This window comes from Lissotriton helveticus, chromosome 8, assembly GCF_964261635.1.
Source record: "Lissotriton helveticus chromosome 8, aLisHel1.1, whole genome shotgun sequence".
In the NCBI taxonomy this organism is placed as follows: Eukaryota; Metazoa; Chordata; class Amphibia; order Caudata; family Salamandridae; genus Lissotriton; species Lissotriton helveticus.
Genome location: NC_136069.1, coordinates 376,629,624 through 376,655,993, shown reverse-complemented (window position 1 = coordinate 376,655,993; position 26,370 = coordinate 376,629,624). Strand labels below are relative to the sequence as shown.

The following is a 26,370-nucleotide window of genomic DNA, read 5'->3' as shown; positions in this document are numbered from 1 at the left end:
GCCTATCTGGGCCATGTAGTCGACAGCTTGCATAGGGCATAGGATTACATAGGGCGCTCTGTGAACACGTAATAATAAATCCACATTTGTAAAGCGCACACTCACCCGTAAGGGTCTCTAGGCGCTGGGGGCCGTCGGGAAGATTAAGCAAGCTATTGCCCAGAGTCACATGGTGCTGGGCTAACCTGCTGCCGGGGATCGAACCTTGATCCCCAGATTCCGGAGTCAGTCGCCCTGGCCGCGGCGCCACACCTCTTCCACTGGCTATCAATGCACCTTTGCGCAGCAGTGCGCTCCCGCTGACAGCCTTAAGGGGCCATTGTGGCTCCCTCTGACTGGGACACCTAGATGCAGAGATAAGAAGTCGATGAAACAACGCGTGGAACACCAGGCGGCTTTAAAGCGCACACCATGTTCGATACTAGGTGGCAGCTGACAGAAAATGAATGCAAAGGCAAGGTGGTACTGGAAGGAGGTGTCTTTGTTTCCGCCTAATATCGTGGATAATGTGTTATCCCGGTTATCTTGAGTGGCTGACAGAATTGACAACTTATTTTGTAACAACGGCATGCACAAAAACATCATTCCGATGTAATCCAACAGCGTATCACACTCAGGAACTGTCTCCTACTGCGGCATTAACCACGAGCAGACTTCACCTAGTCTAACAAAAACGACGCTGAAAAACGAGACCTTTGAGTAGAGGACATTTGCGTGGGGTCCTCTGTTCTGCCTCCATTTTACTTGTGTACATAGCGATAATTACAACTTTGTTTCTCATACCAACAACTGAATTATCTCCTGGCCCTCAAATAAGAGGGGACCAGCAGGAATTCGAACCTGTGACCCTGAGGTCAAACACAGATCCCTGCAGTGGATGCATCAGTCCACCAGTGCAGGGGATATTTTGCCCTGGGCATGAGAAATTGCCAGTAATTGTAGTTCACATATGATCTACTTGCTGATGAATAGTGAAACCTGTAGCTGTTTAAAACGAAACACCTGAAAAGACCCACAATCTTTGATATAGTGATGGAGAAGAGAAGTGGACATGGGTAAGACATTTCCGTTTTAAAGCTTTCACCTGGAAAAAATTCAAGCCACTGCATCAGATAGATACATTTATGGCATTGTGATGTTACTTACTCACGTGGTCCTTTTTTGAAGGGGAAAGAATTATGCAGAAAGGTGCAATTTAAGTGCAAATGATATACTTACTAAAAGTGAATATGTTCCTTTTTTGGCAGTTAAAAATCAAAAGTACATCGTTTATGAACAACGGATTTTTTTTTTTTTTTTTTGCTGAAACCAATCTCGGATACAAGCTTGAAAAGTACCGAAGTGGATTACTGTAGAGGCAATGTTAGGCTGTGTTATGTTAGATCTACATTTTTAGCAGCCACCTCGGTTCGAATCTCAGTAGGCTTGAAACAACATTTCACCCTTAAGTCCATCACAAGATGAGAAAATGTGTCAAGGAGTCTGTTACACCAGTAATTTTGTTGAGATCTAAAACTTTGTGTGCCACTATATAGAACGTACATTTTTTATTGCATCTTTTTCCTCTTCCCTATTTGAACAAAACTAAAGATGACAGAATCCAATTTCTGACGAGTCATGTCTTGATTGGCTGATATAAGATGACCACGTGACAGGAAAGGGTTCAGCCTACATAGTACTATGGGCTACTGCCATCATCCTAGTTTAACATTCAGTGAGCAAAAAAGCATTACAAATGGCATAGCAGTTCAAGAATGAAAAATAATTGAAGTTACCTTGCTTGAGGTAATCCATAGCTGGTGCCAACTCCAACTCGAGGTAAACTGTACACAACCTTTTTAACAGTTGCTTGGTCAGGAAAATTAAACATAACCGAAGCTGTAATAGTAAGAAACTTGGAGTTAAAAAAACATTAAATCTTGCATTATATATATGCGTTGTACAACAGTAATCAAGAGTATTTCTTAAAATTATGCAGAATTTTTGTCAGCTATCACCAGTTCTTCAAGTGTGCCGGCCTGCGCTGCCCGCAAGCCTGTCTGTGTTGTCTTAGTATCATATTCCCCTGTCCTATTCATACACCCATTCCGCCTACAACCTGCCCTAGTAGGGAGGGGGGGTAGGATTTCTTAAAGACAGTGGGGGAAAGAGAGCCCCTGAGGTCACATACAGGGTGATGTGGGCAGCGGGCAGTGAGTTATATACCTGCTACCATATACCTGCCAACATGAAGAACAATCTCACCATGTAAGGTGGGGCATTGGAGGGGGTCTCGTGCTGTGAAGTACTTACAAGGCACTTTTGAATCCAACCCCGCCCCCATACCTCCTCCTCCCCCCAAAAAAGAAGCTGCTGAGGCTGGTGCCAATGTCCTGGGGTGCTTTCAGACCCCTAGATGGACGTCAGCCATTCAAAGCCTCGGGAAACGAGATGGAAAACCACTATTTACAGTGTTGTTCAGCTTGTTTTCTCTGCCACCATGTCATACTGACTCCTCAGCGGAAGACCGTGTGATGGGAACCGATATTGTGTGTCACACGATGGCACCGTGCGAGTTGGCAGTTATGCTGCAACCAGGCTTCCTCTTCTTCAGCAGTCTTTCTTTTGACAGAGTAACGGGACAGTCCAAAGGATTGTGGTGCAGAAAGCAAGCACATGAGTGAGCCGAAATGGGGCACTTAGTGCCAATTCCCTGGGAGTGTTTATGCCAGGACTCTGTGAATAAAGTGACAGCGCCGTGTTAGCCCCACAGGCAGTTGCAAGCCTTTGCAACTAGGGACTTGCCTTATATTCCATTGCTGTACACAAGTTCTAAATTCCAGAACTGGGGCGAAGCAGTTTAAAAGGTATAGCACCTGATGAAGGTGCTCAGTGTCTAATTAGACAGTGGTCAGAGTAGGTGCAACCTAGCGGAACTAAGGACATGCTAGAAACAAGTACAGGCAAGGACAATAGATCACGCCTTCAAATGGCATTACTTAGCCTTTTTAGGTCTCGCCTACGCAGCGGGCATGCGCTGCATAGGAAGTAGACCTTTAGCAATCGGCACAGCTTTGGGAGAAAAAACGTGCGTGCGTTGCATTGCGTGCACGTTTGGCGAATCCCTTGCGGGAGCGAGCTTTTCCTGCCCGCTCCCGCAAGGGAATCTGGCGCAGGCCCCCTCCCCCTGCTGCCGCACGAGGTTCGCGCGCTTGTTTTCTATTGCCGTGGAGGGTTTCGATTTATTAGAGGTAGTATCAATTTGCAGAAACTGGAAGGCTTCATATAAACTTTGGTTACCCTTACATACAGCATTCTTGAAACAAATCACCTCTGCCTCACACTATGTGTACTTCATCATGCTGTTCTAGTTTTCACTCATCCGTCATGCTGCATCAAGCACGTGAAAGCAAGCTGAAGGCTGCCATGGTGAGTTTGCTTTGCGCTCACTTCCTCTCCCTCTGGCATCTAGGTGATGTAGTTCTACGGATTGACTCTGCTCTCCTCTAGTTTTGTGCAGGGTTGCATCATGCTGGTGAAACTGTGCCAAGCCTTGTTTCACTTAATTCCCCACAAATGCATGCATGAGGTACCCGTGTACAAATGCTAAAACATTTGGAAAACGACATAGATTTCGCAAGGGACATATAGCAATGTTCTGTTTTATAGTTCTGCAAAATACATTGATTTGTTTTTGCAGGCACCGGTATGGCGTACTTGCAACCTCTAATCCAATGGAAAGGACAGTAAATCTGTACAAGATGGCCGCCTTGTTTACCTTATTGGGAACACTGCTGTTATTGTCTCTTTCATAGCTGCGAGCTAGAAACCAAACTATGTCTTTTCAATGAGGTCCAAAAATAAACAGCGTGTAAAGTAGTACCCGCTGCAACCACAAATGCAGGCGGGCGCTGGTTACGCCAGGTCTCAGGGGCGTAGCTTCGTTTCGAGTCTCCATCTATTGCAGCGCCGGCCGCAGCTTCCACCCAAGCAATCGGATGCCCTAGTGGGGTATGAGCTGCTGCCTGGGGAGAGGTGAGCAGACATGGGTGCGCCTTCGTTGCGAGCTTTGGTGGGATTTAGCAGGGTTATTCCAGAGGCATCGGTGGGTTCCCTGTCCAGAACTTAAATTGTGCAGTCTATTTGGGTGTGCAGTTTGTGCAGCTTTGGTATTTGCGACGGAAAGTCAGGAACTATACATTCAAAGCAATTGTGTTTTCTCTTTGTGTTTTTTCTCTCTCTGCAGTGTTCTTAATCTTGCACTTACTGTACTAACTAACTGAAGAGAATCACAGTTTCACTCCTATAAATCTTATTCTCTTGGTTTTATCTGCTTGGTGCGCTGGTTGTCGACATTCCGAGAGGGGTGATTTGACTGATGCACACCTGTCAGTGGTGGAAGTTGGGTAATAGAAAAGTATTCACTTAACCGAGACCTTCTTCAGCTTGAAAATTTATTAGACAGAATAGCTCGAGAAAGAGTCCTTGAAAGGACTGCATATAGGTATGAAGTTATGTACGGCTGCTACATTTTTGGCAGGGAGTCTGCCCATATCACGTGGAGACTGGCTTCAAAACAGAGGCCGGACCTGCACCTCCTCATCCTAGTGCATTTTAAATGCCTAAAGGCAAGCGGGTGTATACAATCTGATTCCTGCAAAGAGTTCAGGCAGAACTTGTCAATGAATGTATCTTCGTAACCATCTGTACTTCCTTCACTTGTGTCATACGAAGACTAGTAACCCACAGCCACTTATGACGGATCGCAAAGGCTGCTTTGTTTTGCTAATCTATTGATTTTGCAATATTTAGAGCGCTAAGCCAAACTTAATCTCGGTCTGTTTTTGTTTTTTTTGGTAAAGGGAAGTCAGATATATTTATGTAAAAAAAAGGCCTGCCTTCGCTTTTGCTTAATTTTTTACGTTTTTCCCGAAAAACTTTTTCAGCGCTTACAAGTTTCCCAGGTCTGTGCTTTAGTTCCTCAGTCAGTCCAAGAATTTTCTTTGATGCCTGGGAATGTACTTCTGTTTTTATAAACAGTTAAACAGGACTACAAACCCTAGCATGCAGTAAAAATAATCTGAACTGGATGACCTACCCTCTCATGTAACTGGGCAACTTTAGAGTTCTTTTTATGTTTCTAGTGTCAATTGATTTAACATGAAATTTGTGTTTATTGAACATAGTGTACTAATTTAACTAACAAAAAAACTGACCACTTTTAAATAGGAAATTGTAGGTGCTGTCCACCCATATACTTTATTGCACAATGTCTAAGTAGGATGCCTCCCCTCAAATCCCAGCTTCCTCACTTGCGGATACTGTTTGATTCTAGGAAAACTTTTGTACATCCCAGTGCCTCTTTTTCTTTAATAACCCATTAGAGAGAAAGTAATTCAGGTCTGATTGTGTTATTTGGAAAAAGAGGCATTTGGCAAAGCCATTAGGTCTTAGTCTTTGGGACCTTTTGGCTTTGGCAATTGCATTTGGCAGTGCTGTACAATGTTGTGATGCTGTACAACCCTGTCAAAAGAAAAGAAAAAGCGATATGGCAGTTGTGTCATTCTAAAGACACTCAAGAGTGAGAATTTATGTGCGTGCCAGTAGAATGACGTGTACATCATTTCCATTCATTTTTTTAGTTACAATCCAAGATGGCATACCCCACTTGGATCCGTAAATTAAAAGTGCCAATTAACAAAAAAAAGCATTGGCATAGCCAATAGGTCTCGCTTTTGGGACCTTATAAGTATTTAGTTATGCAGCACAATATCCTTGGTTTAATAACATCAACTGTTGCATGGCTAAAAACGTATAAGGTCCTAAAGGTGAGACCTATTGGCTATGCCAATGCTTGTTTGCTTTGTCAATGCTTTTTGCCATGGTGCTCTACTTTGGCAAAAAGAAACAAAACAACATTTTTGCTAGTGCAGCACAAAATCAGCAAAAGCAAACCGCTGCAGCATAAGCATACATATACGCACATGCATCACCATGTATGCGCACATTTGCATCATGATATGACAACTTTTTTAGTAACTTTTAATTTACCATCCCATGGGGGTGACAACCAGTCTGGAGTTGGAAATGTAAAGGTAAAATATATACCAAGCTGCACTAAAGAAACAAAGGAAAAAAACTAGCAGCAAATTGGGGGTATTGGGTCCTCTGAACACGGAAAAAAGAGAGTTGGGAGCAACAGAGAAGGTGGGGTCAATGAGGCAACAGAGAAGCCATGGGTGTTAAATAAAATACATCGGAAGAGCAGTGGTTGAGGAGTTAACAGACACAGTAGGAGGGAGTAACATGGAAAGCAGGATTAGTATCACACCAAGAGAGAGAGAGAGCGAGAAAACACACACAATAATATTACGTTCTAAAAATAATGACAAAAAGTAGTTCCCTGAATGCAAGCAGTGGAAGGATACACATCATCCAATCAAAAGTATGGTAAAGAAGCTACACTCCAGGGGAGAGACAAACACAAGAACAAGAAGGAAAGCCATCAAACAAGAAGCAAGCAAATGAAGTTGACAAGAAAGCCAATTAATGGTAAGGAATGGGCTGAATCAAAGCTCACTGTAAGTATTCATACTTGTTCTCAATAGGTCTTCAATGGCAGCTAAAATCAATATGTGAAAAAAGACCTAAAAATTACCTGCTGTATACTGCTGCCCCAAGTGCAAAGTACCAGGGGTGTAAGCCTTGTTGTTCATTTACACTACGCAAACCACAAATTATTTATTTGGGGTGGTTTTATAATACAATAATTAACCTGACTAGATTCCTAAAAAGTTCATAGAAGTCACCCAGGTCAATACACTAAAGCATGAAATTAGAAAATAAAAAAGTGGGGTACATAGAAAAGACACATAGGGGCCAATTACGATCTCGCTAGGAAAGCCCTCCGTACAACTCGGATCCAGAGGGCTTTCCTAGCAAATTGCGCTCCGTGAGTCCAAGTGACCAATTCCGATGCACCCGTATGGTGACGGTCTTGGTTCTCTTGGACTCCCTTTGAACTCTATGGGAGCCTGTATACCAAAAGAGTACACAGGCTCCCATAGCAAAAAGGGGTGGGTAGGGAAAAGCCTATACCCTGTGGCGGGCAGCTAATGGTGCCCGCCACACACTGCATGCATGGAAAATGAGGACCGATGGGTACCCCCACAGGACCGATTTGGAGGGCCCCTTGGTGAAGGGGGGCCTGCGACAGCTCCCGAAGTCTGATTCCCACAGCTGTTTCGTCTTTCCTAGACCGAGACGATACGGATGTCCGAATCGTGCATCATACTCACTCGTTCGGAAGCTGGCATTATTGGCCAGCACGATTTGGCTGCGAACAAGTTGGACTGACAGGATCGGGTTGGGAATCTATTCGGTCGCCGCAGACGAATTCTTCGCATCATACTTGGTTGATCGGAACGGGGGAAGATTAGGTCAGAAACTTAGGCTCCAAATCGGATTTGCTCATCTGGAACCAGTCTGGAGGCCTACCTAACAAGATTGTAATTGGCCCTATCGTGTTGTGCATGCATTTGTAGATGGGCATATTTATTTAAGAGTTTTATATAGCACAAACATGATCCTTGCCTGTATTAGAGAGCTTAACAATAGAGCACAGACAAATAGAATTAAAAATATCAAATGCAGTAAAAAATACAGGATGAGGCAGCACCCCTGACAAGGAAGGGTACAAAAACATTGTCATTATCAGTAGAGCAAACAATAACAGAGGAGAGTGGTAGCTATGAGTGCAACTGACATGTTATGAACGATCTGAAGAGAGGGGACACTAGGATCTAGGGTAAAAATGTGTTCATAAGAAGTACTTTAACTTTTTTTTTTGCAAGCTGCTGTAGAGAGATTCAGTCTGATTTCAGGGGCAGGGCGTTCAAAGTTCTTGGGGCCATACCCAAGAAAGCTTGGTTGTAGGTTTTCTTCTTTAGGAATCTCTGTGGTTTCAGCAGTAGGGTGCTGGAGCTTCTGAAGGATCTGCAGCCACCAGACAATTCTAACTTCTGAGCGAGGTATCTCGAGTTGTTGTAGTGTAGGGCTTTTTGAGTCATGCAAGCAATTTTTACTTGAATTTGTGTGTCATAAGATAGTCAGTTGAGGCCTTTCAGGTCAGGGTAATGTGATTGTGTCTTTTTGACCCCGTGATGAGCCTTGCAGCAGAGTTAAGAGAGGCCCCTAGAGGGGCCGTTTTGGATCAGGCAAGCCGCAGAGGGTTGCACTTCCATAGTCCAACTTGGGAATCACTTGGGCATGCACTTCAGTCTTGAGGTCATTAGGGGGGAGGAAGGGTTTTAGTTTTCTTAAGATGTTCATTTGGAGATTCGCTCCTTTGGTGGTCGCACTAATGTGTTTCTGCATGTTAATGTTCTTGTCTAAAGTTATTCCCAATGAATTTGCTAAGTCACTAATTTGAGGCACGCAGTTGAAGGCTGTTAGATACTTCAGCCAAACCTCAATGAGAAGTGTCTGGTTGGATGGGGCGATTAGGAGGAATTCGTTTTTTTGCGTGTTTAATTCAAGGTGGTTCACACCAGCCAATTTTGTGTTTTCCGTAGAGTTAAGTTGAGGGAACTGATGTCTTTGGGGGAGAAAACTTTAAAGTATAATTGGGTGTCATAGGTGTACATGTGGTAGTGAGTGTTGGAAGAACTCAGGATTTGCATTAGAGGCTCCATGAACAATCTAAAGATAGAAGGTAAGAGGGAGGAACCCTGTGGGACCCTTATTGTGACTGAAGTGGACTGAGATAGGGAATGGTTGACCTTGAATCTTTGGGTTCTGTTTTGGAGAAACAAGGTGAACCAGTTTAGGACAGACCCTGTTACCCCATTCTATGTTCCAATAGGTCAATTAGGTTATCATGCTTAACCGTGTCAAATGCAGAGGGTTGGTCAAGGAGGATTAACAGGCATGATTTGTCCTGGTCCAACAATTTTAGCGCATCATCCACTACTTGTGTAAGTACCGATTCTGCGCTATGCCCTGGGTGGAAGCCTGATTGGAATTGGTCAAGCAGGTGGAATTGTTCAATGTGGTTACAGAGCTGGACATGTATGCATTTTTCGAGGAGCTTCACCAGAGCAGGAATGTTGGAGATAGGGCAGAAATTGTTTACGTCAGTGTGATCTGCTGTTGGTTTTTTGAGGATGAGGGAAACCTGCCCAGACTTTACGCATGTTAGCAAGTAACAGGGTCGGACCCAATTAGTCACTGGGACCTGGGTGATTGGTTATTATGAAACAGGGGGATCCCAGACTGTAAGGCAGTTATTCAAGAATACAATGTAGTAACAGTAATTGGAAAGATTCATGCAGCATATGAATTAGAGGTTACGATGTTTTATTTCACAGAGTAACCAAATAAACCGATAGATGGTTTATACAATTTCAAAATTTTTGCAATTCATAAGCATATTGGTGCCTCCTTTTGAGATGTACATGTGCCTAATTTCTTTGGGTTCCGTTTCACGTTTAGATTACTCGTATAAGAAAACGACCCCAACCAAAGGCCACTGCATCGCCCCTCCATTCCTAAGGTAATAGCCATGTGATCATGATAGTCCTTTTTTAATAGTGTTTTTAATGTCCTGCCCTTCGTATCACATACGCAGAGGCAATTTGGTAACTTCTGACCCTGCTAAGTAGTCTTTCATTCTCTCTTCACCCTAGGAGGTTTGCCCACTGCCCTAATGTCCTGATGAAGACCCGCCTTGTAAGGGCCAATTACCCTACCGCATTGGGTCGAAACGTAGACGTTTTCCCTGACGTGTACTCCTATGGTTACACAGGATTCACACAGCCATAAAAAGGAGATATTGTTTCTTTTGATATTCTATTATGACTCATCCTGTTTGAATATGGCTCCGAAATGAGGAGACCAGTGTGAATAAGAATCCTTGATCAATGATGTGCAATTGACTATTTATGTATTTTTTCACTTTTTTCACATGAAATCCCTCACTTCACTTCCCACCCCCTCTTCCTTGTGGGCACCAATATGCTTATGAATTGCAAAAATTTTGAAATTGTATAAACCATCTATCGGTTTATTTGGTTACTCTGTGAAATAAAACATCGTAACCTCTAATTCATATGCTGCATGAATTTTTCCAATTACTGTTACTACATTGTATTCTTGAATAACTGCCTTACAGACTTTACGCAGTCAGGGATTTTGCCTAGAAGTAGAGAGGTATTGACAATCTCTGTCCAAAGTGGTAGTAACAATGGTTAAATCAAATTGAAGACATTGGGGGGGAGAGGGTCATTTAAGTGGTTTGAGGATGTTAGCGCTGCTAGAATTTTGAGAATGGCGCTTTTCTTAAAGGTTTTGAAAGAGTCCCAGGAAGAGTTATTTTTGGGGATGTGTCCAGGTAGAAGTGAGGGAAAAATTGGCCCGGAGGAGGAGAAGCTGGAATGAGGTGGGAGAGGATGATGCGCTAAATAAAATTCCAAGTCATTTCTCATGATTTCGGAGGCAAATTCCTAAAGTCAGAGTGCAGGAAGACTGGAAGCAGTTGTTTTAGTTCATTTTAAAAAATGACTGTTAGCCCTATGGAGCTAAATACGTGGTTCAGGGGATTTCAAGACTGCTGTAAAGGCTCTCAAAGAGGCTCCTTCTAAAGAAAGACCTGGGATACTGCCAAAGTGGGCAATCTTTGCAGTGATGTGTTTCGGTGTGCTTCCTTTGATGGCTATGTTGATGAAGCAGAGCAGTCTACAGTTGGCACTGTCTTCCAGTCAGGTGCCAGTGGAGGACAGTGAGAAAAGAGGACATGGCGGTCATTATGAGAGGCCTTATAAATGGGCCGGTAATTTTCCACCTATGATACCGGGTTTACCGATGATTCTGGGGAAGGGAAAATCCAGCTCATAATGGGTTGAATTCTGAGGGTCCACTAAGAAATGTGAATGAGGATTTACAGAGGGAATCTGTTATTCTGGGTCCAATGTCCTCCAATAATTCCGTATTTTGCCCCAGTTTTAAGCAACCAAATAATCTATGTGAAAGTACTCACATCTGCAGTAATGCTGCAGTGCTCATCATTTCAGTGAAGCTAGAAACCTCTTTTATCGTCCCCATGGGCATTAATTGGCCACTTGCAATCAAGGCCTATATGGGTAAAGATATTTTTTGGATCTGAGTGGTAAATTAGAAGATTTACAAATGCCTTTCCTATACTACCCAATACAGCTATTGCACACACAATTGTTTACAATTGTATTCCTACTCATCTGTGCTCGTTTGGGACCAATGTTCTACTTATAGTCAATCTTCAAGTAACCTTAGTTCTTGTTGTCAGACAAAATATTACATGATGGCTTCAATGTAACTTAAAGTTTTTTTAAATGACATACTCATTTCATTAATCTTTATTTCGGCAATTTGCCATAAAAGATGAGCATAGAATTAGTACAAGCAAAAATCAGACATCAGTGTTACATCAGTAGCAGGATAACACACAAATAAAAGGCGAGAATGCCCCAATACACCTCTACCTATACTATAAAAGGGATCAAATAGACCAGTACTGATTAATTAAAACAGTATATAAAATACGATTTAAAACTGAAGGCGATTTAACAGTATAGCTAAAATCTTACATAAAATGAACTGATACAGGAAGTTTGTACACTAACTGATACATAAACTGAATCAGGGATGAAACACCCTAGGAATTAGAAGCAATCTCTTGTGCCATGCTGCTTCGAGAAATTTGGCCATTGCAAAAACAGTTACCTTTGAAAGGTCAGTTTTAAGAATTCTAAAGGACTCAGAGCATTTAGCAAACCCTAGATTTTTACATAAAGGAACTATCCAAACCCTTCTAGCCGCAATGTAGGCAGGACAAAAGAAGACTAAATGCAATTAATCTTCAAGCTTACAATTGCAGCCGGGGCAGTTTTCCATGGAGTGCTGCTTCCATTTACTGGCAAATGCTCTTAGCGGAAGAGTGCCATACCGCCATTGCAGATATAGTATCCTGGCCAGATTCGGAAAGATGTCATCAAGAACTGACTCAAACTTGTAGGAATCCTTCACCCCAAGAAAAGTGTTAGCCAAAGAATCTGGGCGTGTACCCTGTGTGTGAGATGCAAGGTTGCATGCATGAAAAGTTGCCACCAGATGTTTGCGGGACAATCCCTGACAGGCGCCTTCAGGATCACTCCACAGGGTCGAAAGGCCCAGCCGGGCAAACTCAGTTTTTAGATATTTAAACCACGTGATGTTCTCTATAGCAGGAAGAGCAAGAATTTCCTGCAGTTCCAGCCTATAGTTGGCTAACTCAGGAGTGGACCATAATCTTCTCCAAAAGGTTAGGGGCTTTACACCCACTACTTCGTCTAAAGGTTTCAGACCCAGATCCAACCTGATGGGCAGAAGGGGGGTACTAGCCGGTAACTTTAAGAGTTGTCTAAGAAACTTGTTTTCTACAATGACCAACTCTTTTTTGCAAGCATGCCCCCAGAGTTCACTGCCATAGAGAATCGCACCTCTGGCCTGGAGTCTATAGATCTCCATCGGGGGGCTAACGGTCTAACAGATGATTTATTTGAGTTGACTAGCCTAATTATTCCCCCTGCTATTTGAGCCAATCTGAGCTGGGACTTGACTTGGTGATCGCCCCATTCCAATTTATCATTCATGGTCACACCCAGGTACTCAAAAGTAAAGACTCTTTCTAGCCTGTTCAGGCCTATAGAGGGGTTGGGGCGTGTTTTTTGGGGGGATTAAAAATCATGTACTTGGTCTTCAGGGCATTTATTTCGAGACCATGCTCCCCACAGAATCCCTCAAAACCCTCCAGAATACGCTGAATCCCCATTGGGGATTTCGACAGCAGCAGGGTGTCGTCCGCAAACATAATTGCGGGCACCCTGCTGCCGCCGAGCCTAGGTGCATCTGTGTTAGGGACATTATTTAGGTAATCGATTACCCCGTTGACAAAGAGGCAAAACAGGGTCGGTGCAAGGACACAACCCTGCCTTACCCCTCTGCCAACGGGAAATCTTTTTGAGAGGCTACCCATCCTCCCACACAAATGCCTTTCCTATACTACCCAATACAGCTATTGCACACACAATTGTTACCAATTGTACTCCTACTCATCTGTGCTCGTTTGGGACCAATGTTCTATTTATAGTCAATCTTCAAGTAACCTTAGTTCTTGTTGGCAGACAAAATATAACATGATGGCTTCAATGTAACTTAAATTTTTTTTAAATGACATACTACAACAGTATCAAATTCTCAACATGCAATTAATTACATTTTACTAACAGATGCTTCAATTGGTGCTGTTAAATCGCACAACGCAACATGTTCGCTTCATTTTCCTCTGTTCCTGTCAAGCCTTATTACTAGGACCACTCTAATAAGCCCATACTATCAATTTTTCAAATTGTTTTTGGCTTACTAACCCAAAGGACCAGTCCCCAGTAACCAGGCCTTCATTTGCAAAATTACTAAGTGTTGACGTCACAAGGAGCCGGCAGCCGGCACTGGCAAATGTTGGGATTGCCTAAAACCAAGGCTACGTAGTCTGGAGTGCTGATCCCCAAAAATGAGAGCCAGTGGGAACCCACCTACAACCACCAGCTAAAAATAAACACTCCTGGCACCAAGATGTAATTCTCCTCCATTTTCAATGCGGCCACCATCCATTGTTCTACTTGGAGACATTGCTGTTATTATTCTGCAACACTTTCCACATGATACCAATTTCTTTCTACATAACAACACTGTTTATTGTACACAGTCTTCTACCATCTCCCTGTAAACGCAATTAAAATACAATCATTATGCACCTCTGGTTGACACTTCACTGATGAAAAACATCTTCCTACATAGCTGAAAACACACAACATCTACTGAACTATCTGCTACAATTTTATTCCATTTTCAGTCCATTTCTTCACCGCATTCCCTTCACAATGACTTTAAGAATACCAATCTTGCATGAAACTAAGATTCTATAACCTCTTCATTTTCATTATTCTTTTTGAATCTTCGACCATAGCTTGCTACTTTTCCTCATCTTAAATTCCATGTGCCAAATGTTATGTTATTTCAGCGGAATTTGTAAAGTGCGCTAATGCCCGAAGGCATCTAGGCTTTATCAATTCCATCAAGGGAGAGAAAACAGAGAGACCGCAGAATTACAAAGATGTAAACAACCAGTTATTCAAGGCTTTCCTGAAAGCGAGAAGATTGGGTGCTGCTTTAATGGGAAGAGAGAGGGCATTCCAGGCCTTGGATGCTCCAAGCACGAAGCTCTTGCCACCCTACCTGGAACGTTTAAACCTGGGGATTATCGAGAGTTAGGCATTAGCAGAGTGTAGACTTCTGTAGGGACAGTACCATTTGAAGCTCTGATTAAGCAAGTCAGGATAACATTATGGAGGACCTTATAGGCTAGGGAAAGTGCCTTAAATGTGACTTGTTGCTAAATTGGGAGCCAGGGCGGCTTTTTGATTGCCTGAGAGGCAGAGTGAAATTTAGGAATTTTTAACAGAAGTCTAGCAGCAGCATTTTGAAGGACTTGCAGTTTGTTTGTGATGTATTTATGGGCGGTGTGAATTAGACTATTACATTAGTCTTATTTAGACATGATCAAGGAGGTGACAAGAAAAGTTTGAAGGTTATAAGGCAAGATCTTTTAAACAGTTTAACCTCAACACCTGACCAGACTGAACCATTGCTACCATTGCTTCCATCGTCATTTGCAGACATAGTGGCATTACTGGAAAGATACATCTGTAAAGAATATTTCTTCTGGTACCTCCCTCGTTGTATTTACAACTACAGGATAACACTTTAATACAGAAAATAGTATTTATGTCTACAATTTTGTCAAACCTCAATCTCTTTACCTCTGCCAAATCTACTCCTCTATCAAGTGGCCTCTTCTTGTTTGATGTTCATCTCTGCTTTTACATGTAACAACTCTAGATCGTGGCAAATTACTTCATAATTCTAGCCATATTCACTCATATGAGCTTATTGCTAATCAATTCAGCTCCTCGTTCTCCTTCATTCCCATGGGTACTTTTTTCATAACACTAGAACAAGCTACATGTTTGCCATGTCAATCCCAACCTAGCATGTTTTACCACCTCTTCGCCCACTTTTTATTTAACTTTTACTTTACTGCTCTCTAACCTCTGACATTTTCAAGCTTTTCTTAGCTTCTAGTTATTCCTCATCTGGTGCTAAATGTAATTTCCTTTACCACTGAGTCCCTAACTTGAATACTCATCTCTTCCAGGGTTTCACTCCAGCTTCATCTTACTGAAAAACTCGAGTAAATTCTCTAGTCCTGTTTTTCCAATTCTTAATGGACGCATGGACGCGTTCCAATCCTCTCTATGACGTTACTGAAGAAAATATGTTCAAGACATTACTGGAATCTTCAATCTTAACAGATTACATGAATTCCAATTTGCCATAATTCTTCAATATCACAACATGTGTTCACAGGTTCACCAAATAGATACGACCCATGCAGAAATATGCAATTTCTTACCATTGTTTGTGGCGGGAGGGGGGCAGGACTCCGGAGAGGCAAAGCCTCAGGTAGGTCATGCTGCCCCTCCAATCCCTAAACAAGCCTATAAATAACAAACTACACTGTGCATATCTGCCCACACGGTTTATGCAATGATTCATTTCATGTGTGCATTTAAAGGTATTAAACCAAAGCCAGGATGCAAGGATTTAACTGTGTTAAGTAAAAGCACTCTGAAGAAGATTCATGGCTATTAGAATAGTTGGTTCCAAGTGTAAAGTCATTGTAACATGCAGTCTGTGTGGCAGGTTGCTGTGGTTCCACTGTACTGTAGTGATCAATGTGTGAGTTTATAGTTTATCTAAACAACTTTTATTATTGGGCCATGGTTATTTTCACTGTCACGACCTAACAGGTATATTGAAAAAAATGTTGGTTTCATGTCCAGTTTACATACTTCTGTTTGCCATAAACACTTCCAAAGCTGTGTTTTGGAGAAGGTAGCGCCTTGAAAACACTGCTCGAATCTCGCTGAACATCCATTTCCCATGAAGGCCTTCTGTGTAGGCAAGGACCTGAAAATAAAGAAAAGACAGATAATGCAGCAGGCTGTTTCCATGAATATTTTCCATTATAATTGGTAAAGTGACTTAAGAAGATGAGCGGACGGCAATTTTGATTATGTGCAAAGCTTACAAACTGCAAACAACAAGTGGTACACGAATGGATTTTCAGAAAACTATTCTCATCAGCCTATTCAATCCTTTAATATTTTTGATAGATTATCTTCTTTCAAGGCGAAAAAACAAGATGGTAAGTAGCTGAAGATCTGCTGTATAATCCAATAATCCTCATGGATATTACTTCGAGCAGTAGCATTTCCTGCAGTTAGATTAGTATCTGCACCTCAAGTGTGGTAGCCTGTAGGAATTAGTCAAATGCAATAAATGGACAGATGAAAAAGTCTGGAAGACGTGAAATGCCAGCTAATTTATTCGTAGGGACAATGCAACCAAAAAAGAGTGAAAGCGGGGGGTACTAGGCAGGCAAGTAAGAAAGGTCTATATGACTCAGACCAGAGGACTACCACCCCTCTATCAATGTTCAATAGGTAGGTCTGTGGTTAGTATGGTGAGGTATTATTTCGACACTGTAACCAGATCTGTGGTTAGTCTAGTGTGATATTGTTTCGATACGGTAACCCCAGCGTGGCCTATGTTTCATCAGTGGAGTTAAAAATATATCCAGTGATTAATTTGTAAAAGAATAAGTGCCAGGGCTCTCGTTAGGAATCCTCCACAGCTTACACCAACCACTGCCACTGCTGGCGTTGACAGTGACAGTACCTACAAAACTACTAACCAGCACACTGCTAGAAGCGGGAAAAATCAGACTATTCCAAACCCCCAAAGATATAAAAATAGGTTGGGAGGTAGGTATTATTTGTTATAATATATAATGATTTAATAAACAATTGCTGTTCTGCTCGTCTTTAAATTATACAAACAGCACCACCATGTGGCAGCTGTCATACGTGCCGGTGTTGACAATTAAGTGCCAGTGCTGAGCACTGGAAACCACCGGCTCAAATTAAGCACTGAATATACCACTCTTGGCTATGTATGATGTTAGCTATGGGCTGGACACTAAAACAAATTGATAAAGGTCTGAGCCATGAGGCATTCCTCAAGTTTGAGGCTGGGCAGAACGGTCAATCAGACAGGCCATTCTGTTAAGGCCAAACTTTGTTAAACAAGTTAACACGGTAATGAGACTTGTGGTGTCAAAAACAACTGGCGGCTTCAAGAGAATCAGGAACTCAACACAGGCTGGGCCATGTTAGTCATATGTTGTCAACTGTTCTGTTTACTCACAAACACGAAATCCCACTTCAGAGGGGCCTAATATTTGATTAGTCTAAAAAACGTCGTACTTTATTAAATAAATCTTATCGAGTGCCTTCGCCAATTACTAAAAATGTGAATATTTTGAAAATTTGCTGCATTGTCCACATCCAGTGTTAGCTTTTGAAGAAAACAAGTCAGAATGTCATGGTTAAATTAATAAATAATTTAGTTGGTAATTTAAAGACCTTAATCCTGGAAATCAGACAAGACTCTTCATGCTGGTAATCAGGCTTGGATGTAAAAATATCTGTTAGTCCTTCTGTATCAGGGAAATGTAGGCTACTAGTAGACCTTCACCCGGGGGTCCACGACTGCTTAGACAATTAAATAATATTTGCAGATTAAGGGAGTATATATACATAAAATAAAAGAATTGGACGTTATAAAATAGTGCAAAGAAATTTGAAATTGGAGAATAAAAATTAAATTGGTATCCTTATCTTGATTTGTGGGAGCAGAGAAAGTACAGCAAAAGAAATTTCATATGGATGACTGATAGCCCCAGTTGAAGCATTGGCAAAGGTAGACAAAAAAAGAGTATGCCTTGTGAGCAAAAAAGAAAAAAATGATATGCTGGAGTCCAACATATCACTTTGTCTTTTAGAAATAAAACTCTCCAACCTTCTGGAAAATTATAATTCCGATGTTTGCATATGTTTTTGTTTGTTAATTAAATATTTCGTAATTTGTGAATATGATGTACACTTAATTCTGTATTTAGTATGTATTGTTTTATGGTTCAAATCTAAGAAATGGCTTCGGTGTAGATCGACGGATTCCACTCGTGAACCAGTGGGGGTCAACATTAGCTAAAAAGCTACGAACTCCTGTACATGATAACAAGGCAGCTTTTCTGGCTCCATCTGTTTAAATCCAGCAACTCTGCCAGCTTCTTGGAACTAGAGACTGCAATAGCAGGCAGGAAAGGCAGCAGGCAGATTACTTTTTTCTACTTAGGGTCGCAGCAGTATGCTGGCAACACACCAGCAGTGGGCTGAGTCCTGCTTAAATGCTAAGGTAAATCTAAAGGTTGTTCTCTCGGCTTTTCTAGGAAGTCAAAGTCCACGTCGTACTCGGGTGCCAGAGGCTTCTTGGCAGGGGTGTGGTTGATTACTTCTTGATTAAAAAATGCTACATCATCAGTGGTCCTAGGCTAGAATAGCTATTGTGAATGACAACCCTTTTGGTGCATTTTTCAACTTTTAATATACAGTCCAAGCCTTTACCCAAGATGGCCCAATCCCCTTTGGGAACTGTGCAACATAATCAAGATTTGGTACAGTCCTGTCTACCTCCAGGATACTACCTTTTGTCTTTATCAGGAATGTATCTCAACTTTAGCTAAGACTAAGTTGAGAGGTCAATTTAAAATTTGGATGGAACTCATTTTTCCTGTCCCAACCAGAGTAATATCTACTTCCTGGAGGACTGAACCAAAGTTGCAATTTCACAAGAAATATACATTTAGATTAAGAGCCTACTAAAGTGAATTAAAGTCAGGATATCTGGAGATACTTAAGTTTCACAAATGGTGTAAGTAGGTGCTTCACCTCATGAAGATCTTTAAACATATTTTTATTAATTTTTAGAGATTATCTGGTACAGAAAGATGTAGGCCCGGTTTGGAATAGCCAAGCACAACGACAGTCTGGGTACATTGATGGTAATTATGCAGCCAGAAAAGCCAAAATATGCAGAATAATGAGCCACATTTTCTGATAGCATTATTTCATTATTTTGTTATTTTTACACTTATTTAACACTGACTGGGAATTCAATAGTACCAGTTTTACACCCAAATATAGCAATAAGCTGCAGAAATGTGACTAGTCAACCTTTGTAAAGGCCTTTCCACTGCGCTGCATCATGTGTTGCTGTGTTGTTAGTAACTTTTGAACCGTTTGAGCTAAAAACACTTTTCTTTGGGTTAAAATCTGCAGATTATGCAGCAGATGATGGATTATGTGGCAAATGTGGCAAATATATAACTATGCCAAAAACGCTGCAGCTGCACAATCACATATTTCCAGTGGCCTTGATTATATGGAGGCACGAGGCCTGAGAGAAAAAATAAAAGGACTGAATTCAGGAAAGAGGATACTGAGAAGCAAGATGCCTGGGATTTAACACTTGTCAAATGAGATACTTAAACAGATGAAAGAGAGTGAAAAATAAATGTGTGTCCGAGTAGAGTGGTGTAACGCTTCTGTAGTCCCCTTCCCATGGCTGACTAGAGCATTAGACATTAACTGAATTTGAGATATTAAACTCAAGAATCTACCCAAAGGCCTCAAAATAGTGGAATGTAGCGTTCAACTTTATTAGAAGAGAGTCAAGACTTATTTGCATATGGCTGGGTCCAAACTGAGGTGGTGTGGTGGGCAAATTGACAATGGGTTGGAATGCTTCCCCAGTGATTGCCAGTGGCTAGACTTAATGCAAGCATTCCTCCCATCAACTTTTGTGAGTTTAATGTAACGTCATAAGTGGCAAGGATACGTCCTGTGTTGGCCCCATATTCAGTGTCCCAGTAGAACCAAGCCAAACCCGACTGACGAGCCACAATCATGGCGAAACTGTTCTTGGTTTGCTTGTATTACAGTTCTTAGAGGGCCTGGCCTGGCAGTTCAGTCTGGGCTGTTCGTATTGGAGCAGGATAAGCCTGATTTGCACATGGCTGGGTGTAACCTGAGGTGGCATGATGGGCAAAAGAACGGTGGGTTGGAACACTAAACTGGGCAATTGCCAGCGGTTAGACTTATTGCAAGCAGCCTCCCATCACCTTTGCCTGTTTGAGGGCGGTGCATATCCTCTACGGAGGGCAGTCGGTTGTGCACCCTCCAGTCATGGTGATTCCTTTTCCAGATTGTGTACTCCACAGAATCCACAATTAGAACAACAGCCTCAAAGCAACCATATGTGTGGCTGACCCTTTCTTCTACACTATTGGTTAGAGAGTGATGTCCAATAGCAGATAACATTGCTAAGTACAATAAACCACTGCATTTGCGTTCTCACTCAGAGATCTATCAACTACTGTCGAACCTGTCCATCACCCAAACGAGCCTGATGATTGGCGGCCAAGCACTTCATTGTTCTGTCTGCGCAGAGGGGCCTGAAAGAGAAGCCGCTCTCCCTTTTCACACCTTTCACCCTGTGAAAACACACTTCCTTTGGCGCAATTAATTAAAACAGCAAAGGGGCTGCTAATCTTGACTGAAATCATCTTTCAGGGAAGGTTTTCTGAAGTGGTTTCCATTCCCAAGGCAGCCATGAGTGGTTGCAGTTCATAAATGTTTCTTTTTTTGTAGAATGTCTTATTGACTTGTGGGAAACTTGCAAAACCGAGGCTGACCCGCAGACCTCTCGCACTCAAGAGACTCGCTCTGGCTTCTCAGCCTTACTCCGCAAGCCGAACGTGCAAGGCCAGACAGGGGGCGGGGAGGGGGGGCATTTCCAATATTGCAGACGGATGGTTTCTAGCAACACACAGAGCCTGTGTCGGATAATTACAGTCACGAAGGAGCAGCAGAATTGGAGGGGCCCTGGCTGGACATGACCCTGAAACATTTTCTTCAAGAAATACATAATTGCTTGCAGACACTGCCATTGTTGCTTGTTATTCTTGGGCCCGAGCGCCACAGTTTGCGGGACGGTGATTGGACCCTCTGCAAAGGCGGGCGCACCGCCGGGGAATGCACAGATGTGTTAATCAGATTAATTAGCCGCTTTGTGCCGTATGGACTCGACTGGAGGAGCACGCTGGGTCCATGAGACGCGGCCAGCGCGCCACCCAGCTCCCACCAGAGACTTGTTTATGCACATTCTGCTTATGCGTGCTCTGAAGTGGGCTATTATGCACGGCCGCCGTGGATATACGAGGATACCTTACACTGATGCCCCCGACAGCCTGTTAGTCTTTGTACGCAATCATGTCCATACTTGCCTTCTATATTGTTGCTACAGCATCTGTCAAGGTTTGGTCAGTGTTTATATTTCAGAACTTCTACATAAAATTGAAGTAGAATTTATTTTTACATATGTACCTATATCTTTATATATGTATACATATTCAATTCTACTTCAATTATATATATTCAACATCAATTCTAATATATATATATATAATATAATTTCCATTTTCTAGCAAATAGCTGCTACTATAACAAAAGGAATATTAGTGAAAGGCTGGGTTAAACCCAGATATAAACTAAAGGCTGGACAAAGCCGTATGGCACAAAAGAGTTAACTCATAATGTTACTTAATTTGATGATACCATGTGTATTAAGTATCATGACTACTTAAACTTAAACCTATACTTTGCATACCTCAATCTTTAGTTTACTCCATTCCCCCCTGGCAGGCGTGAGCTTCCCACCTCTCTCATACGTTTGCATGCAAGGAAGGAGAGGGCAGTGCGTCTTATATTATCTTGAGAGAGGCAGGTGAAGTGACAGCAGTGCTACAGGCAATGGCAGTTTCCAGCCAGGAACACTTGCATGTGAGATGAAATGTCATATAACCGGCAAACCCAATATCGATTTAGGATCTTTCAAAATATAAATGGAGGCGAAGCTGGTGACATTCTTCCAGAACTACTCACCTCCAGAACAAAGGGGCTAGCTGCTTCATTGACTGATGTCAATGTACTACATGGCAAACCTGAATATATGTGAATGCCATTATTGACAGCACTCTCCAATTTGTAATTACATTTTCAGGCCTCACATCCCCCAATTCATTCTCTAAATCACACGCACATAGGACCTAATTCAGGAGCAAAAGGGACTATATGACTTTACCACCTGCTCACTCACTAACTCATCCATCTTATGCTTCTTTTGCTGGTCCATGCCTCGCCCTGAGGAGGCTATGCCGCTCCAAGAGCCTACTCATTATCCTCTCACACTACACTTAATCTTTGATGAGAAGGTGCTGAGCTTGCCGCTCACTGGAATGCTCTTTGCCCTGAATAAAGTGAACAAGCACCATCCTTCTGCTCTTCAAAATGGCATTAAAATCCATTTTCTGTACCTAAAATTACCCTTTAATGTCACCTCCATGACCACGATGCAAATTCTCACTGTGGCATGATCCACCAATGGAACACTTTGCTACAATTGTACTCTCTTGCACTATCTCACGTTCTTGGTTTATATTACTACTGTTTATACTAACTTTTAGCTACCTCTTTAATAAACTGCCACCACAGTTCTTGTTAGAATGCTCACGGAAACTAGAAAAATCTCATGAGTTGTTTAGTTAAAAAAATAATAAGCTAAAAGGCTGTACTTGTCGAATGTTTGATTTGTTAGAGTTGCAATTTCTATAACCTTAAAAATGGCTAGTAGAACTTGGCAATTGGTTGAAATTATAGATTCCACAAATACATGTCTTGATGACAACTGCTGTCGCTTATAATTTATTTCCATTTGTCTGAATATACAGACCCAAATGTGCAATAACCACATCAAAACCCAGAGCAATTAACATCACTCGTTTTTCTAAATATTGCAATGCTGCAGGCTGAAATATCTTTCCCATTGCTAGGTTCACATTAACTATGTAGCCCTTGAACTATTGATCAGGCCCTAAAGGCTATAAAAGAATTGATCGGAATAAGATCATTTGTGGGTAGAAAATAAAGGATTTTCCTGACTACTTCATTTTTCTCAGCAGTTCATAAAAAATTAGAAATGCTAGGTCCTAATAGGAAACCTATTCTGAACTTACCATATGGGTCCTCAAGGAAGCTACATTGAAAACCATTTTTAAACATAATTCTTTGAATCTTCGGCACTCGAGAAGATAAATTAAAGACAAGTTAAATCCAGGAATATGTGCTATATTCATGAAATAGTTTGCAATAAACATATAACAATGACCACTTTGGATTTAATTTAACTATTTAACGACCTCTTCATTCACAAAACCACTTATGCTATACTTAGTCACTGCGTCCTCAGTGGTGCGAAAGATATTTGTAAAAAATTCAATTTTAATCTTGAATCTCCATGGAGGGGGAACATGGCAGCGGTCAGCTAAGCGGCCGCTGGCGGGCAGTCCTCGGGTGCGTTTCTGACGTCTATTAGGGGTTTCCCGCACTCGCTAATGGCATGAATTGTATGCCCTACCTTATCGGCGCTTCATGATGACCGGTGCCTCTTCAATGTTGTTGTGCCTCTGTTTTTCTGGGTCCCGTATCCTGCCTTTGCACTCTGCCTGTGGATGGCTCTGGAGCTCTGGAGAGAAACACCAGGGCTGCGAGCTCCGCACTGGGAGGGCGCGGCCCGAGAGTGATGCCGAAGCAGGATTGCCTGCTACCTGGTCCAGGTCTCGGGCGGCAGAGTCAGCACCAGAGCCCTCCCGGGGAGATCAGGCTGTAAGTTGTACACGACGGGGAAGTTAACCCCCCAGATTGGGCATGGTGCGTTGCGAAGGGAGGTAAGGATTCTTCAGGTCACTTCTCATATGCACTTCGAGGAAAACAGAGAGAGATTGTTTGTACTACTGCTTGTACTGCTGCCTTTGGGAGAGAAGGGGTGGCCCCCTATTATATGGAGAATGGGGAGAGTCAGCAAGCACCATCAGCTAAATTGTGTAGGTTTACCCTTAGAACTAGGGCTCTACAGCTCCCGTCCAATATCGGGCCCCCCACTCAAGATGCCTCCCCTCCAGTCATTGTAAATCTGTTGAACACACAGAAGAAAGGAAACGGAGAAGGAGCAAGAGGGGGAAAGGCGAAAAAGAAAGGAGAAGTAATTGAATTTACTGCTTGCACTAAAGGCATTGGGAAAGGTAGAGGGAAGAAAGCTTTAGCCCCCAAAATAAGGATTACACCCTTTCTGAAATCATATTATAAAGTTCTTACCTCCCCTAACATTCGGATCTCTAGCAAAGAAGATACTTGTCCCAGTACTACCAGCAGGACGAAACTAGACCAACCCCAGAATTCACTGATGAATAAGCCAATAATTACCCTGGAAGAATCACAACCTTCCTATACACCTGTGGGTACTGATAGCACGGCAGAGGCTCTGGCGGCGGGGTTGAGCAGCCCCCAGATATCGGTACATCCTGCGGTTCAATCCTCAAACTGCTTCAGCGTGTTTGAGTTACAAAATGCTCTGCCCAGTCCTTGCCTAGATTCTACGCAGCAAGTAACATCTCCTCAACACCCTTCTGCATCAGGGTCAGGGTTCTTGGCTGACATTCTTTTAGCACTCAAGGATGAGATGGGAAACAGATTCACAGTTTCGGAAACTAACCAAGCGGCAATGCTGGCATTGTGTGCAGTCATGGCTCAGAAGTTGGAAGAGGTGTCTCTAAGAACAGACATTCTTGAGCAGGAGATTCCTAAAATCAAAGAGGCACTTACTACCTCCTCAGCGGAAATGGTAAAATTAATAAGCCAAAACAAGGAAATGAAAGATGACTTAGAACGATTGAAGAACCATTCTAGGAGGAGCAATTTGAGACTGAAGAACGTTCCAGAGGACCTAGGAGGCTCTGATATCAGGGGGTTTGTGATCTCATTACTAAAAGAGACGGTCCTAAAAAATTCCAAAAATATAGATCTGTCACAAGAAATCCAACGGGTGCACCGAGATCCCTACAAAAGAAATCCAGCAAGACAAAAGCCCAGAAAAATCCTGATAAATCCTCACACATACACGGTCAAGGAGGCAATTTTGTCAGCAGCACTTAAGGAAGGTACTTTAACATCTAGTGCCTTTTCCAAATCCTTTATATTCAATATCAGGTCTGATATCTGTCATGCCACAGCACAGAGGCAGTGGGAGATGGGCAAATGTAGGTGGAATTAAATAAACAAGGGGCTACGGCACAATTGAAGGTTCCTGCATCACTTCGTACCATCTGGAACAGCCATATGTACTTGTTCCGTTCAGCTGAGGAGGCAGATAAGCTTATCGAAAAAATTAAGAAAAAGTTAAGAGGTGTAAGGTTGGAGCCAGTTGAAATAAGGGAAGCTCGGAGGATTCGGAGGGTTCAGGGAAAGAAAGTGATTAATTACTTCTTCTAAGTTTGGCCTGAGGTACTGTAGCCGATTAGTCTTATAGCCTAAATAGAAGGGAGGGTTCCCGGGGTGTTTGTTGGGGCACCTGGGTGGGATGATATGGGGTGGAGGGGTGGGGGGAGCACTGGGTGGGGAGCAGAGGGAAAAAAACTCAAAACATTTCTCTATCACCTTTTCAGTCTCAGGCGGTCTGTTCTGGATTTTGTATTAAGTATAGAAACATTGGGAAGCCTTCCCACTATGGGTGAGTTCTTGCAATGGGAGTCGGAAAGAAAAAATTCCTCTCGTGGAATATCAATGGTTTGCGATGCACCCGAAGACAGAGATTAGCCATGAAATATTCAGAGCAAAGCCCCGCACAAATATGTCTAATTCAGGAGACTCGTTTGAACCAGCTGGAGAGCCGTTCTGTATTTGCAGAGTACCCATGGATAACACACTTTTGCACCTCAGAACAGACAGTCCACTGCAAGGGAGTGGCTATCCTAATTAGACATGGGCGGGGTGTATAATCAAATCAATAAAAACTGACCAATCAGGGTGGTGGTTTACGGCTAAACTAGATTTCGGCGAGTAGGAGTTGGTTTGTGTTTCTTTTTATGGTCCCAATATCGATGACCCCTCTTATTTATGTAAGTTCCAATGGTCTCTGATGGAAGTAGCCTCCCCTATAATTATTGGAGGGGACTTTAATGTGCTCTTGGATCCTTTTAAGGACAGATCCAATCAGAGTAATTATGTAGGGGCACATTGTGTGCGTCAGTCCTTAAACAACATGATACATGATTTGGACCGTAAGGATCTATGGAGGACTAAGTTGAGTAATAGGCAAGGCTTCACTTTCCATAGTAAGAAACATGGGCACTCCTCCAGGATCGTTTATGTCCTGATCGACAGGTCCATTGCAGAACATAGGACA

General features: G+C 42.4%; 1 protein-coding gene across 7 annotated transcripts in view; it reads right to left on the bottom strand.

The window, feature by feature from the left end:
* NBEA (neurobeachin) overlaps positions 1–26,370 on the bottom strand; it is a 1,787,704-nt gene that overhangs the window by 358,454 nt on the left and 1,402,880 nt on the right. For all 7 annotated transcript variants that reach the window (XM_078657170.1, XM_078657173.1, XM_078657172.1 and 4 more), the window contains 2 exons: positions 15,963–16,080; positions 1,776–1,878 (listed from right to left, as the gene is read on the bottom strand). In XM_078657170.1, coding sequence (XP_078513296.1) covers positions 1,776–1,878; positions 15,963–16,080 — 221 coding nt within the window. The remainder of the gene's footprint in view (positions 1–1,775; positions 1,879–15,962; positions 16,081–26,370) is intronic.